Source organism: Phaethon aethereus (assembly GCF_964289735.1).
Source record: "Phaethon aethereus genome assembly, chromosome: 13".
NCBI classification, from domain to species: Eukaryota; Metazoa; Chordata; class Aves; order Phaethontiformes; family Phaethontidae; genus Phaethon; species Phaethon aethereus.
The window spans coordinates 3,945,631-3,962,637 of NC_138589.1; the positions used below are offsets into that span (position 1 = coordinate 3,945,631).

The following is a 17,007-nucleotide window of genomic DNA, read 5'->3' on the forward strand; positions in this document are numbered from 1 at the left end:
GTGGACTATTTTCCTAATAGGCTTCAAGCAATGAAGTCAATTTTCCCCTCAGTCCGAGCTGTCCAGTACATACTTTACCAATGTCATTCTACACAGGGCCTCCTAGCTTGAAATGCCATAGAAGAATGTGAAAATGACCTCGGGGCCCATCATAGCTCACTGCCAAGATGAAGCAGAGGCCTATTAACAGCATGAACCAAAATCCTTCTTGTTGCATCACAGTGCAAACTTTTGCTAGGGCAGATTGTGGGGCAATTTTGTTCACTGATTACTCAGACCTTATGGTAAATCAGTGTGGCTTAGCTTGGTGTTTTCAACTTATCACACAGCTATATTTTTTTCATATTTCTAAATGGTTTTTAAATACATAATACCTCATGACTGTAAAACAGTATTTAGAAGGAAAAATGTAGGTGATCTTGAAGATCTCCAAATCTCTTAATTTAGGGTTAGAGACAGTGATTTTGTCATCAGTCTCTGTATGTGTCAATGAAGGATTAGCCTGCAATTTAGGAATAGCCTGGTAACTGTTTTCTGTCACTTGCTTTTAGGGAAGAGTCAAGGGAGAGACAGTAACCAATTCCAGCTATATTCCTACAACTGCCAATTACAAAAGTTCAAAAAACATGGGTTAGGCCCCAGAATAATTTAAAATGTGTTCTCGTCCAATCCTTTTATTTGCCAGATGGCTTTTAGTCTTTACTTGCTTTGTATTTTCCCAGCTTTTCTCTTTAGCCTAGAGATTCTTGCCAAATCATTTGTGTCTATGAAACTGAGAGTAAAAAGCACTTCTTAAAATAGTACTTTTTTTTTTTTACTGCTTGAACCCTACATAGAAGAATGCCGAGGTCATAGTCTAACTCTCACAGAGTAAGTTCATTTTGTGTAATAATGACCATCATCTATATAAGTCTTGACATTTTGCTTATTAGGTAAAGTATTGAGCTATTGCACTGAGTGAAGATCACTTATTAGTCAGTGGAAGTCTTCTATATCAGTTAAGTCTGAATAGTTTTTTATTACTTTACTCTGTTTTTCTTCTCACATAATTCTTAGTCTGGAAATTCTGTCTACATAGGAGTCCTTAAGAGAGAGACGTCTGTTATTTGGGTTGAAATCCTGGCTCTGGTGACGTCAATGGAAAAAAACCACCCATTGACTTCAGCTGGGTCAGGATTTCTCCCTTGTGGTTTAGGAACCTATTGATTTTAACTAAGACTGTAGAGCCATACATAAATGAGAAACAAACTGCAGAAAAGGAGCAAATAATGAAACTCTTCCCCAAAACAAAATCCTTGAGTGTCTCCGGTCTCACCAACACCTACCTCATGATCTCATTGACACATCTGCATTTATCTTTAGAGAGAAGACAGAAGCACTGCACAGCACAAGCTATTCCTTAGTTTTGTGATAAAACTTACAAATATGCCTAGGTACAGCTATAATCACCCCTCAGGTGGGGGCACGAGCTGTTGCGCTTTCTTTTAGCATCAGCCTTATTTGGACATCAGTAGACAGGTACAGTCCTGCATGCTGACGAAGAGTCATGTAGCAAAGATACTTTTGAGTAGCTTCTAAGCTGTGAACTTGATGTTTTGATAACACTTGGCCTTGAACTTTCTAATGGCATAGTTAGTCCACTATACTTAATTGTTACTGCTCACAGAAACTCTTTGCTTTCTATTACTGGTGTTGTGAAATAATGATGCTTCTGCCAAGAAGGCAAAGCTCTGAGACCTGCTGGAAGGCGGGTTACATTAACACTGAAGAAGGAAAACAAAAAAAAGCATAGCTCTTTATTGTAGAACGGTAGTGAAAGTCTGTGTGGAGCTTGTTTGTTTTCCAAAGGTAAATCTTCTAAGCGGACTGCAGAGAAAAACCTCCTAAACCTAGTATTGCAGAAATTCTTTCCTCCTGTATCATTCCTTGGGGGGAAGAGACTGTATCTCCTTTTTAATGTTGTATTCATTTTAAAAATGGTGTGTTCAGGGGTAACTTCTTGTTATTGATCGATAACAATATCCTTGCTGTCACTGTGGCCATGCTGACAAGTGAGCTCCTTGATGTGCATTAGGCATCACTAAAAGCTGCCGCTCCTATAATGTCCTAATAAATTAAATAAATCAAGAAATACAAGAAGGGTCTGCTTGGGAACAATTACTGCTATTACTGGGCAGGTCTGTATTTGGAAGTCATGAGCCACCCTGTTAAGTCCTCCAGTATTTTTTTTTTTTCCTATAAATGCAGTAGGTTGCTGTTACATTAATTATCAGGTTAGGATCTACTAAGAACTATGAGGGTCTACTGCTCCACCTTGTGGTCTAAAAAAAGTTTTCTGCTATTCTGTAGAGTGGTGTGTCAGAGAAAGTCCAGCCTCTCCCTCTTTTTTTAATTAAACTGGAATTTGACTGGAATCGGTATCATACTTTTCCTCGAGATATGGATCTTAAGGGCAAGTAAGGTGTTGTCACCTTTGGCTTGCTTCAGGATAGACATTGCAAGAGGTGTTTGATTACAGAAGAAGAAAAAGAGAGAAAGAAAAATGAAAGTTAAATCAGTGAAGAGTGTTATTCAGTGCATGTAGTTCAGAAGGTGCAAAATAGATTATAAATAGCTAGCAAAAAATAAGATATGCAATACTGGGCTGCTTTTTTTCAGTACGTACGCTAGGCCCATGGTAACAGCTTGTTTGTATGGTCAGTGAGGCAATCAGATAGGGTGTATTCTTCCATGCTGCCGATGGGCCAGAAAATCAGCGGCTTCCCACAGTTCTGCAGCCCTCAGTAAAGATGAATGCTACACAATACCCGGCCACAATCCTTCCTGTGCATCAATGCCACAGAAGCTGTTTCTCAAATAACAAGGCTACTATAGCAAAACATGGCTTTTTACTCACTCTCTCACCAATTGCACTGCTTGGAAATCATGCAATATTTCTCTCCAGCTCTGAAATAAAGACTGTAAAAGAGTAATATTCTTCTGCTGTTGAAATCACAACTCCTGTGTACTTCAGTGCGGCGGGATCAAACTGGTAGTGCTCTTCTGATGCTTGGTTTGTTCTAGGGAATCAGTTTATAATAAAGCAGTCCAAGAAAGCCTTTATATTTGTGTAGTCTAACACCAGCGGTCTGGGAGTGTTGGCTCCTATTTTGGAGACTTACATTAGCGTATATTCTTAAACAATAGTAATAGCCAAACAATAGCAACCAGTTAATACCTACATTAATTGGATTGCACAGCTTCTGCAATCACTTGTGCTTTTGGAAGTGAGTGCTCATAAAGCCTGAAAGAGTAGGGGCGCTGGAAAAATTACCATCTTCTATAAAAAGGTTTATTGTATAATAAGGGCAGCTTGTCTTACTGCATACCAGCAATCAGAACGCTAGTCATAAAAAACATTTATGGACTGGCAAAAGCCAACTGCCTGCCCAATCCTGTCCGAGTTTTGTTTAGTCGTATGTTAATAATGGAATTCTGTGCACTGGAAAGTGGGTAGTGTGCTTTGGATGAATGTGCATGTAAAGAAGTATGTGGCTTATGTAGCCAGACCTCCCTGCTCATAGTTTCTGTCTCTGAATGGTAGACTCTAGTTCTCAAAGTAAGTGGTGTACTGTGCTGTCACCTTTGTCATGCTTCAGGAGAGAGATTGCAAAACTGGTTTAAATAGAGAATAGGGGAAAGGAGGAGGAAGAGTGAAAATAAAACAAAGGATAGCTTTGATGTAAGTAGTTTCGAGTTCTTTCCTATGGTCTTTGTGAAGGATAATATGTCACAAGGCATTCCCCCCACTTCCTTCCCCCTTTTTTATGGATGAAAGGTTTCAAAATGTGTACGGGTTATAAAATTAAGTATGTTGAATCTATACAGAAGTTAAGATGCTGAACTATACTTAAGTTATATCTCCAGAATTTCTATGAGAACAGGGATTATTCAGCATTACTGGGGGTCTAGGCAATTTTGGTGCTGATTTCCTGAAGGACTCGGATATCCATCTTTAGGAAGTCAAGTTCTGAGTGTCAATAAATCCTTTAATTTGAAAATATTCTGACTTGGCACCAGTGCATAAGATCTACGCAATTAGGAGGAATCTTGCCATGAAAAGTTCAAGACTTGACTTGGAGGCAGGGATAAGGAAGGGGGAAGATTAAGGAGTTGTAGTTGGAGGAGGGAATTACAGGTTGTCAAGACATGGGTAATAAGCTACTAACATGAATTCCTTGTCTCCAAATACCCTGAGGAAGGGAGACTGAAGGTTTACAATCAGCGTGACATTCCTGGAATCTTCACATACTCTTCACTGAAACTGGATTGGAGCTGTGAAGTTTTCCTGAATACAACTTATTACAATAACAACAGCTTCCTGTTGTCACATTTCAAGTCAAGAATCAGTTGCAAGATTCCACCAAATCCATTATCATGCTTTTGTATATTCTATATGAAGGATATATACAGAGAGAATGGAAAGTACTAAGAGCAAGGTAGTACTGAAAGATCTAGAACTGTATTACAATGATACTCCATTTAAATTTGTCTTTTGCCTCCTGAATTACAATATTTTAATATAAATATACCTTTAAGTATAGAATTTATTTGGTTATGGTTTGTTATTTTGTAATAGTGCTGAGAGGAGTTCGGTACAACTTCATCTAATAATTACAATGATGTAAATGCTCTGGAGTTTGCAGTGCAAACTGATAGTAGAGAGCCATACTACAATTCTTAACTATTTAATCAATTGGTTAACCTGGAACATAGGCTTTAGAACTGGGAGTTGCTGTTGTGCTTCCCATTAGACACAGCAAAAATGAAGGCATGAGCTATTTGATGTTGCTCCTCAGAACTGCTGAAAATTCTTTAAACCATTTGTTTCTATTTTAATTCACAGCAAAAGGTTCAGTGATTTGTGGACTGATTTTAATCATCATTTCCCTCACAGCATATCTAAACATTCACTGAAGCTGTATGTTTCCTCTGATCTTATGTGTAAGTAGTTGTATTAGCATTCTGTTTCGTATCAGTGTAAGTATGGGGAGGAAAGTATCTGTCTTGAAATAACATCTTTAGACTGCTGGAGCTGTATTCACATATTCACTGAACTGACAGACAGGTTTGTGATATTTTGCCAAAAGATGAAAGGGAAATTCTGTCCCAAAACCATGTAGACCATGTCTCAGTCTCCTTAGAGATATTTTGGTTTCTTAAGTAAAGAAAGGCTGTTGGATGCTACACTCCTAAAATGGCCTTTCTATTTTCCATTGCTCCCAGCGAATTTAATAAACAGCTTAAAAAGATGTTAGTGAGAAAACAGACTAGAAACAGATAAACCTTAAGTGCCTGCTATTTCAGCTTGCGTGAGTATCCAAAACCTGAGATCCCTAGCCAAACTATGAGAAACTCCTGCATCTGTTTTCATAGGTGTTAATATAATGTCAAAGGCTTCTTAATGTGACTTTCAAAATGTACTTGTCCAGGAGGGATATATCTCCTATTGGAATGGCTTTCTAGGGATATTTCAGTACTTCAGGTTCTTGGCAGAATTGAGAAGGGCATACAGGAATGAAGGCGGGGGGGCTGGGGTGGGGTGGGGAGACCTTAAGCAGAGATTTTAAATTTCCAAACAACAGAACTAAGTTTACTACCTGATATCTTTTCTGCTTCTTAGTTTAAAGTGCTTCTGAGTTGTAATCAAAATGTGTTCATTCAGCATGTTTAGAAAGAGGTATCCTTGCTTTTCTCAGAACAGCTCATTTGCTTCACACCAGCTTTTTGTCTTGGTAGCGTGGAGGAGCAAAGGTGGAAAAACCAGTTTTGGTGATTGATTGGAGCACCCCTTAGATCAGTTCTGAGTGCTTGCCCTGCATTAATCACAGGATGGTCCTCTTAAGGTGTAGCGTCAAGCTAAATACTACGAATCTTGTCTAGAATCTTTGTAAAATTGTCAATCTAAGGGTTGCTAGAATTGTTCAGGAACAAATAACTTCTCCGCCCAGCCAGGTATTTAGCTGAGAGTCCATATAGTGTACCGCTTACACACTATTTCATGGTATGTTATCCCAGAGTCAGAAACTAGAATTTTAGAATTGACAAAAGATTTGGATGAGAAAGATTCGGTTCTTCCTTACCAGCTATTCAGAATGCTTCACATGTAGTAGGTGTATGACATAGTAGCTTATAACCCTGCAGACATTACAGTTCTGAAGATTTATTTTGTGGAGTCAACAAGACGTGTAGAGAACATGGAACTTCTGAGAAGCAGCTGGCAACTGGTATGTGAGTTACCGTGCTGATGAGCCTAGGTGAATCTATGCTCTGTATACACCAGATGATTAGTGGCTGATCAAGGAAAGGAGAGAGAAGTAATGAGGTCATGTGGGAGAGGGAAGAGAGCAGTTGTGAGCTGGCCACTGAATCCAGCTCTGGGGAAGGAGGTGCTGTCACACTACACAGCTGAATGTTGTCCCCAATGTTACACGATGCCTGGGAGCCCAAAGTTCATGGCCACAGTGTGGAGATCAGCGTAACAGTTTAACCTGAGGTCACTGGTTAGATGTGCTAACAGGAATTGAAAACCCCTTACTAGGAAACCAAAATCGCTAGATTTGCATCTAAGGTTTGATTGATTGATGAGTCAAACTCTTGGCGTAGGCTTTGCAGTGAGATTACTTCAAAGTTGATTTATTATTATCATCATCAATGCTATTTTGGAATGTAAACCCTGATATTACAAGGCAAAGGTCATCCACCTTTGAAGTGTAAAGCGCTAGATTATGTTCTTTCTTAAAATAGCGATTAAATTTGGTAGCAGACACTTGGCAAAGTGCAGGGGGCAGAGCCTAGTAGAAAGGCAAGGTGCTGCTGGTCAGCGTCATAGCTTGCTTTTGGTGAAGCGGTGCGCCAGCCAGGCTCACAGCTCTGTGAGAGATGATACTTTCACAGGTGTCATTCTCACTGTGCGACAGCTCTTGGCTCCTGGCTTTGGGCTGGCCCTGTTTGGGGATATTCAGATTTGGTTGTATGCTGTCTTTGGTACTTGTGCTGCGGATTGCTCAGTTCTGCATTACAGCTTACGGAAGTATGAATAGGGAAGGGAGCATTAGGATAAATTGTAAGATGCCTCTGTTCTAAAGTGTATTGATTGCTAGCACACTGTTCTTTGAGGCAAACAGTTTCTCCTAGAAATACTGTGGTCTAAAAACACTTAAAAAAATAATGCTTCCAAGGAGATTAAAAGTGTATATTTTGATAGTTAGAAAACTGTTAAAATACTTATCTGCAGCTATTAGTAAATTCATGAAAGGCTTAACCTGATTCTTATGATACAATAAGTCTCCAGTAGCTAATCTGACAATTACATGCTTCCTAATGAGTAGTCTGAACATGACTGACCTTGCAAATACTTTGGCTCACAAAAAAAGTACTTTATTTTGGTAAATTCTTTTTCCACAAATTTCAATGGGAAATAATAATTTTGCCTATGACTATGCAGGAACACGAAACAAATATGAACATTAATACTAAAAGTATCTTGTACAAAACCTACAATACCTTTGTTAACTAAGACTGAGCATCATCTTCCCCCACTGTGAGCACATCAGTTAATCATACTAGGCATTACTCAACTTCATCTGGCATCAGTAAAATTTTAGATGTAAACCAAATATCAGGGGTAATCTTTCCCTAAGTTGATGAGAGTCTAATTTTAATACTCTGATTCTTTAATTCAGCATAGCCTCTTACAGAACTGGGGAGCACTTAAAAGGTAGGTTGGATCTGTTATAAAAACTTGCTTTGAGTACGTTGATGTTGACCACTTATGGAGAGAATTATAGAGCTAGAGAGTCTCTTTTTAAAAAAAGAAAAATGGGCTCTTGCCAGAAATGAGTTATTATGAGGATATAGCATTTGTGAGAATAGCCAGTAAAAATGACTGTAGTTGATGATTTCTGCAGTGACATACCCTGCTCCTTGAAACTCTCACAAATGGACTGCACAGTGGTTTTCCTTTGTGCTGTGAGCTGCAGTCAAATACAGGTAATTGGTGATGTTTATTGATCAGCCAAACTGACAAAGTGATGTTTGAGAATTCCCCCTTCTGGAGCGTCACCTTACTTGCTTCATGAGAGCTTGCAGACTTTTACCATCTGTACGGAGCCTCCCTATCATCTTATAACGTAGTTTAGAGCACATAGTGGGCATATCCTGCTTCCAAGAAGTCAGTGAGGGCAAGATCTCATCCAGTATGTTCATACTAAACTGTCTTGAAAGTTTTCTGTGGCCCATTTCATATTATAATACAGCCACTGGATCTGTCTCTGCCCTTGTAAGGCAGGCAAGTCCTACAGAAGTAGGTAACTAATACAGAAAATAAAGGCTCTAGGTTTTTAGATCTTACTAAAGATGGGGGATTATTTTTTAATAGCAGAAGAATGTTTCCAAAAATCACAGTTGTTCACAGAAGGGTTACATTCTGCCATCTATCTTTGTGCAGAAGTCCCATTGGGGTCTCTCAGCAGGCTACTCCCAAAACACAGATGTTTCTGGCTATTCATTCAGCAGTTTAGTGCTGCTGGATGCTTCTTACTCTCTAGCTTTTTGTTACTGGGAGCTTGTTCAAATACAAATAGGTTTTTTTATTAACCCCACCGATGCTGTCTCCAAAGTTACCTAGCATAAAAAAGCCTATATAAGTACCACTGGGTGGTGTATGCCTCGTCTAAGTAAAACTCACTGAAGTAAACTATCAGGGTTTTGCATGTGTGGAACTTTAAGATCTAACCCAAAAGCCTGGAAGTCTCATTTTTAATCAGGAAATTTCCCTGGAGTTTATCAAAGCAAGAAACTCAAGGATTTGGCTAGTAAGAAGGTGGGGGTGTATATGCATCCGTGTCCTTGTAAAATTCAACTTCGAGTGAGGGAATACAGTGTGTATTTATACTTTCCTTCTGAGTTACTGTAAGTTCTCAGGCTTTATTGAGAACCACCTATTTTTACAAGCATGGAAAGGCCCTTAGTGTGTCTGCTGGCATCTTAAATTAATCATAGCCAGTCTTAGGAACATAACAGTCCACACGTCACCCATGTCACTTTTTTCAGATGTAAAGGGGGATGCCATTTTCTAGCACTTCCATGTCCTTGACACTGTTGTTCAACATCTAAGAGCATTTGTAGAACCCTTGTGGGTGTAGATTTTGGAAGGATAACAAAATTTCTTTTTGCTACATAGCAGAAGCTATGCTGAAAACAAGTGTTAGAATACTTTAATGGCTTAGGACTTAAGGCATTGCAACATGCTTCCTTTTCACTGCCTGTTTTGTATCAATCTGTTGAAGATATACAAGTTTGTAAGCTACATTTGACTATCTTTGCCTAAAGTCAGCTCTAGTTAAATTGCTAAGGCTTTCAGAATAAAGAGGAGCTGAGGGAGGGAGAGGAAAGGAAACCTTTTTCCTTCCACTCATATACTTTATACATGCCATCCAATTCAAGTTTAATCTGTTTTGGGGTTTTTTTTTTTCACTTATGTAGTAGCTCCTTATAAATATCAAAAGGCAAACTGTAACCCTATTATGAGCATCTTGTAAAAGTTTTTTTAAAGAGCAAGTCTGAACATGCTACACAAGTGTAGAAATGCCACCTGATTTTGTCTCTTATCTTGCTCGGCAGTCCAACAAAACTACTAGGATAGTGAAATGAAATTTTCTCCATGTCTATTAGTACCTTTATTTTTATTACATCTTCTGTATATGAGAAATCTAAGCCAGCAGTTATATGAAACTCATTGGATTATTCTTTTGAGGTAGCAAAACTTGCTCTAGTGTTAGAAGGGTTCCCTCCTGCAGTAGCAGTGTGAAAAAAAGATGTTTAAGAATATCTGTGCTTTAGGACTGGAAAGATATCAACGAAATCCAACGATATCCCACAGCTCTGCCCATTGCCTCATGTTCTCTGGTCTTGTAGGAAAATTTACCCATAAAGCAAACAAGCTTCCAAACCCAGTTTGAAAGAGAGAAGGGACTGAGTTGGCTTGAAACTCAGTGAAGTACATTTAGAGGCTGGTTCTCTTACAGGAGTTTCTACTAAACAAAGTTGATATATTTGTCCAACATGGGAGGCAATGGATGGAAAATTTTTAAGATACCATAGAGACAATTGCCGTGAAGAGAAGGAAGGGAGCTGTTAACCAGTCCCTGGCTATATTTCCATTCCTCACTTCTCAACACAGGGTCTATCCTGGAAATTCTGTCACGACTGAATACTATTAGCTGATATGTTGATGGCCATACTCTTATCAAAGAGCATAGAAAAAGAACAATAATCTCAATATGTAAATATGATCAAACTTCATTAAGCCAAACACAATCAAACTGTAAAAATCAGTTTGTCCCCCTATTAGCCACAGACAACGTATCTTTGTCCAGGTTAGCTAGCTGATGTCCTCCATTAGAACACCTCCCTAGGAAAAGCCAATTGTTGGTGGTTTTTGACCATCGGGATTATCCCATCTTTCATTGTATGGTAAAACAAGTATTTTAAGCGCCAGTAAAGGATGTTGTGATATTATGTATATGTTCAGGAATGACATCCTAGGTGTTGCCTGAGATACTTCATACTGTGGTTTGTTCTCTGTTGAAGAGCAGACTAAACGAGTGTTTATCATCTCTGTATCAGAAGTTCTCAGTCGTCCTATAGACTTGGATAGCATAAGGGCCTCTCTAACCTTTGCTTGTAAAGGTAGAGATGTCACTTGGATGGTATGGAAGAATTGGTGCAAACTTTTCACTGAAAGGTGCCTCTTCTAGCTGTGAAGTAGTTAGCTTTCTCTCTATTGCACTTCGGAAGTATTTGAACTGAAAGACGCTAATGAAGACCCAGGTTTCTCCGGCTGAACTGACATTAAGAGAGTACAGGGAGATTACACAAAATAGGAGAGAGTTACAGACTGTGACCTCCTGTGCCTGAGCTAGCAGCCAATTGTAAAGGAAGCAGGTTAGGAAATTAAGTCACTCAAAATAGGATAGAAAAGAGTTCAAGCGCTCTGGGTGTCACCTTGTACAATGCAAGATAGAGGAATGTATCTTTCTCCCTAAAAATTGCCAGATGACCTGGAGATCTGGCAATGGTGCATATGTGCCGAGCGGCACGAACGCTGCTGCTACACCTGCACCTGACGCCATGGAAGCCCGCTGGCTTTGTGGTGCACTGTGCTGTTGTAGTGTGAATCGCTAGAGTTATTTTTGGACATAATGAAATAAGGATGGAGGTTATTTTTCAGTACTAACTACTTTCCTCAGCCTGTCTGGTTGGTGAGCAGAGAGATTTTCTTACTCCTCTTGGAAGTTTTGGAGGTACCAAACTATACCAAGTGTTTCAGTACCAGCCCTTTCTAGTATCCTATTAAGTTCCAAGGACGGGTGTAATTCCGTGTTACTTGATAGGGATTTTCTTTTTCACAAGAAGCAAGAATTTTATGCTACAAGTGTGAGCCATTACCCTTTATCGCCAGGCAACTGCGTTATCAAGACATACATCTTGTATCAAGCCATCTTACAGAACATGCTTTCTATCGAGCAGTTCTGCTAGCTGTATGGTTCACCATTCCCACAAACAGGCCCTCCATCTGCTCAGCAGGGTCTGTTCTTCCTGTGTGTGATCTGAAAGCACTCCAGGCACCTGCCCGGCTTGCAGATGGTGTTACTCCACCACAGCGTGGAGTCATTACTGACAACACAGCGTATTTCAGGGAGATGAAAGGGGATGATGGAGTTAAGGGCTTACTGAAGATGTGCCAAACAATCGGAGCTACCTGTAGTTATTGTGTGTAATTTCTTGTGTGTTGCTGTCATTGCCAAACTGTGCAGGAGGTGAAGTTTTGTTTGTAACTAGTCTTCTACCTACTTGAGGGAAGAACCCCCAAACTGCAGAATGGAGGGCAGAAGTCCTGATCCCACGTTAAAACTGCCTCCAGCAAACCTTTCAGTGGTCGGGCGCTAACTTTTCTAGATGTCCTTTTCCTGCTCACTGTTTCAGTTTGGGGTTTTTTCCCCCCTCTTGATGCTATTTTTTGCGAACGAAAAAAAAAAAAGCCCGTTAAGCGGGCTGAAGCGGCAGCAGAAGGCAGATACGCCTGTGCTCAGAACTAAGTTCAGCTCTGAGGGATGTGCGAGCAGCCCGCACCCCATCCTTCAGGCGCGCCCTCCGCGGCGGGCACCCCCGGGCCGCCGCGGCTGCCCCGCTCGCCGGGACGCGCGGTGCCGGAGGGCGAAGGGAGGAGCGGGGGAGCGGCGGGGCAGAGCGGCAGCGCCGCCGCTCCTCCCTCCGGCACCGCTCCCGGGCTCGGCGGGGCAAGCCTCGGCGCTTGGCTTTCCCCCTGTAACTCCGGGAAGGAGGGGATGCTGCCCCTGCGGCGGTGCGGCTTTGGGGTGTGGGGCCGGGGAGGAAGACCTCGCAAGCGGTGCTCTTACCCCCTCCATTTTTGTAGCAGAGGTAGGGAAATCGCCAGACGTTGGCCAGGTCCACGGCGAAGCCGATGACGGAGAGGAGGAAGTCGATCTTCTTGCCCCAGGTCTCCCTGTCCTGGGCGCCGTAGCGCGGCGCGGGGGCGGCGGGCAGGAGGCTGCTGCTGGTGTACTGCACCCCGTTGTGCTCCTTCACCAGGATCAGCTCCACGTCCTTCCTCGGGGGCGGCGGCCCCGGGCGCTCCGGCAAGGGGGCCACCACCGACACTTTGCGGTCGGGCTGGATCTGTTTGTTCATCCTTGCCTTAAACATCCAGAGAGAGCGAGCTGAGGCGGGGAGCGGGCGCGGCGGGCGCGCAGATAACGGAAGTGCACTTCCCGCTGGAGGCGACTCCGCGCTCCGGCCCGCCGGTGTCAGCGCGGCAGGAGCGAGGCACGGCCGTAATAAGAGCCATGCAAATGAGGCGGGAGAGGGGGGACCGCGGCGCCCGCGCCCGCCGGGGTGCCCCCGGGGAGCGGGGCTTCCCGCGCCCTTCCTCCGCGGGGGAGCGGCCGGCCGCGGTGCCGTTGCCCGCCGCCTGCCGAGCCGCCGCCGCACCTGGGGCACCGCGCCCGCCGCCCCTGCCCCGGCCGCCGACGGAGACCGAGCCGGAGTCTCCCGAGTCGCGCCGTGAGCCGGCTGAGCCAGGGAGAGCGGAGCCGTCCGTCGCGGCACCTGGTCCCGCAGCGGCGGCTTCAACTCAGGGTTGGACAACCGGTGCTGGTCCTGCCGCGGGCCGCTCGGAGCTGCTGCTTCCCGCGAGGCAAAGTACGCTTCCCCGGTCAAGCAATCTGGAAGTGCCGTTAGCAGGCAACAGGTAGAGCTAATCTGGATCGCCCACTTCCCTTCGTTCCCGTCTCAGCTGCAGCGGAGAGGCAGCTTTCCCCTGTCTGCTAGCGGGGCTCTAGTTAAAACAGTAGAATTCGGCTTTTGACATCAGAACCTGGTGGGGTGCATGTTGAATGGCAGAGCTAGACACTGCTAATACTCCCACGCCAGGATTCATGGATGCCTGGCTTTTTCTTTCCTAGAAAGCGTGGGGCTGGTAGGATTCAGATGTCAGGTTGAAGTATTTGCAGGTCATTAACTGTTTGCTGCTATTCCAAATGGGACCTGGGTCTTTTAGGTGTAAAACCAGCAAAGAATTAGCTGGCAGAACAGCAGTGATTGGTGCCAGAAGTAAGTTGGCTAAATACCGCTGCAGCAAGGTGTTATCAGGGGCTCTCCCGGTTACAGCTGTGAGCAATAACTGTACGCTCAGTGTCTGCTTAGGGAAGAAATTTGAGCACAAAAGCCAGAAACTGGCTTCCCCTCCCCAATGTTAAAGAGCTTCCCTTCCACCTGGCATCAATGAGAATAGGTCAGACTGCAGAGGATTCTTGGCGGTGTTACAGCCTACCGTTCTTACCCACTCGGCTAGGACTGATAATGTCTAGTATTATAATTGTGATACACGAAGAGGTGCTAGTCAGACTTTGCAAGGAATGCCAGGAATATGAAAAAGAATCCCAATTCCAAGCCCTTCTTCTCTTTAGGCCACAAACTACAAAGATGCTAGTGAGACAACTATTGACAGTTTGCAGATTTTCTGCTTCACAAAAAGCTCTTGGTTCAAGCCCCAGGATCCAAGCTATGACCTGGATCTTAAAGCCCTCGTCTGGGTAAAGTACTTGAGCAGTGGTTATGCTGTTTCAGAGCAATTGCATGCTTAGAACATGCAGCTTGTATGTTCTCTTTCTGTTGCTCCACAGTTTCCTGCCCTCATCTCCTCCAAATACACTACACAAAACCATTTTTTGTATTCTTCTTGATACTTCATGCCATACGTGCTGGCAGTACTTCCCCTGTGCACAGTCATTACATAGCACCCCGTAAACACTTGCTGTTTGCCCATGCAGTACACCCCACCTTTTCACACTCATGCGCAGCTATGCTGCTTGCCTGCTCCTCATACCATCCGTCAGCCACAGCCATCAAATGCATGAAATACGCACCCATGTTATATGCAGTGCCCCCAAATATGCCCTGCTCCCCTGTGTTTCAGTGAGCCTGCAATGCCCGTTCTCCCACAGCAAATAAAGGACAAGCTTTTTTTCTGGGTATGAGGAGAGCCTCCACTCCCAGCTGCATAGCCCTGAAGCCATCTTGCTGACAGACTCACCAGATAGCACTGGGGATGTCTCTGTCCCATTCCCTGGTACCTATGGGGAAGGGGAAGATGACTGAAGGGGGATTCCTCCTCCTTGGTTCCACCACTCTGGGACTGTAGTCTCTCTGGGAGCTGAAGCTGTACCCTAGCCAGTAAGGAGCTTTTTAAACCTGTTTCCCCTCTCTCCACGTGACTATTACCGCCTTAATAATCTGCACAGACTTCCTATGCCAGACAACAGCGCTCACGTCTTGCTTCTGGAAAAGTAAGGGCTTGCTGAGGAACACCCTTTTCCCCACAAAGTCTCAATTAGCTGAGCTTGATCATGATGTCTATGGTGGGAGGAATCTACAAAGTCCCTGCTTATTTCCTAAGAAAATTAAGTCATTGTACATATATATATATATATGCCTTTAGTTCTTGCATGGAAAGTGTGCACAATCTGGTTAATGTAATATCTGCTGCACCCTCAAGGTAAGAAAGTCCTCAATTGGATTTTATAAAAAAGTTGCTTAATCTTGACTCCGTCTGGATCTTGTTATGCCTAATGGAGCCTGACAGCGGGTAGAGTTGAAGTCAAAGAAGGTTATATTGTATTTAGAAACCTCAATAGAGCTAGGCAAGATGGCAGGCTGTTAGTGATATTCCACTGTTGACTGGGAAATTTGCTATAGTTTACTTTAGAAAATAGTCAGGTGTTGCTAGGTTAGCCATCAATTATTCAAATTCTTGTCTGTCATTCTCTTTGCAATGTGTAGGAGAATGTACTGTATGCTGTAACAGTAATCTGGGATTGTCACTCTTGTATGTTTGTGTCCATTAAGAAGAAAACACCCCAATGAACAATAATTTAGTGTGTGCTTCCAGATCTCCATTTGCTGCTGGTGTGAAGACTTACTTTGCTTGTTGGCAGCAGGGTTTGAATTTTCCACCTTCGGCAGCACAGCCCTCTGCCACTGATTTTACAGAGGCTGGCTACTGTCCGTCCTATGAACCAGCTTTTGAGCAGGGCTGTATCAAACAATGTCCAAATACATTGGAACTTGCACTTTACAGCTGGTGCATCTGAAAGAGTCTTGCTTCATGTTAGGTCTGATACACTTGGTGAAAGTTGAGCCAAACAAAACAGTGACTGAGAGAGGGTATGATTGCTTTATAAATAAATAGAGGTAACTGTCACTGAGAAAAAAACCCACCACCACCACCATTTAAACCAAAGAACAGACGAATAATGATAAATTTAGTTGGAAAATGAGAAGAAGAGCACTAACTATCAAGGCAGTAAATACAGTAGGAACTAAAGACCTGGAGTTTAGGATATTGTTTTATGAGCAGGGTTGTATGATGAAGTTGTTTGTGAGAGCTGGCATTTGGAGTTGAAGACCCAGGACATCTCTTTCTTATTATAATCCAATATGTAATGAAAAGAGTAAGAAGGTGCAGGGTGTATATACACCAACTATTTAATTTCATGTCCGGGTACATCCACAGAAACTCTGAGCTAATTCTGGCCTTGGGGCTCACCAGCACTGAAAGACTAAACAATTTTCAAATGAAGTGCATAAGCTGAATGAAGTTAGGTTTGGTTATTCTGTGATAAAAGAAACTCGGGGAATAGCCAGTTGCTGTAGGAACTGGGAACAAAGTAGATGACACCCTTCTGACTGAATCAATGTTAAAACAATTTCATAGTGACAGGAACATGGCAGTGGCACAGGGGTGCCCATCTTTCTAGGTTAGCAGGTAAAGGATACCATGCTGTAGACTGAATCAGGCACCTTTTGATGACAGTAGATAAATCAGCTCCAGCTTCTTGGACTGCTGTGAGTGAGTTGGGCAGGTTTGCTTCATAGTATCTCTCAAATCATATTGCCATTCCAAATGTAGTGTTTACTTGGTATTTAAAAGCTTTGTGTTATACTGTTAGCAGGCTGTTTTCATAGTATCTGTTCCCTAGAGCCAAAGAAATGCATCTCTCTCACTGAAGAGGACCCATTTGGGTTGGTGCAACCTTGCATTTTGACAGCCAGTGTCTGTCACGCTGCAAATTGCCTTCAAACTGAAAATAAATATTATAAAAGCACTCCACAACGTTTTGGTATTCCATTTACGCAAGAATGCCAAGTTCCAGGGGAAGACAAGACCTCTCCCTGTTTCTTATGCTAGTAGCATTTGTATCTTCCTTATCAAGTTGCTTGAGATTGTCACAAATACACACCTCCCAAGCTCATTTTACCTGGGATCTGCTACCCCTGGCATCAAACGGTCTTCTTCAAGGGAGACATCAGTGTCACCCAAGCAAGCTATCCCATAGCCTCTTTATCATTTTTATCACATATAGAATATGTGTGTGTGCGGAGAGG

At 42.9% G+C, this 17,007-nt stretch overlaps 1 protein-coding gene across 1 annotated transcript in view; it reads right to left on the minus strand.

Moving 5' to 3' along the window:
- Positions 1-14,686, minus strand: part of SLC6A2 (solute carrier family 6 member 2) — a gene marked incomplete at both ends in the record, with an annotated part of 72,991 nt that extends 58,305 nt beyond the window's left edge. The window contains 2 exons of the mRNA XM_082005860.1: positions 12,462-12,759; positions 14,657-14,686. Of these exons, the coding sequence (XP_081861986.1) occupies positions 12,462-12,759; positions 14,657-14,686 (328 nt within the window). The remainder of the gene's footprint in view (positions 1-12,461; positions 12,760-14,656) is intronic.
- Between the last annotated feature and the right edge of the window lie 2,321 nt (positions 14,687-17,007).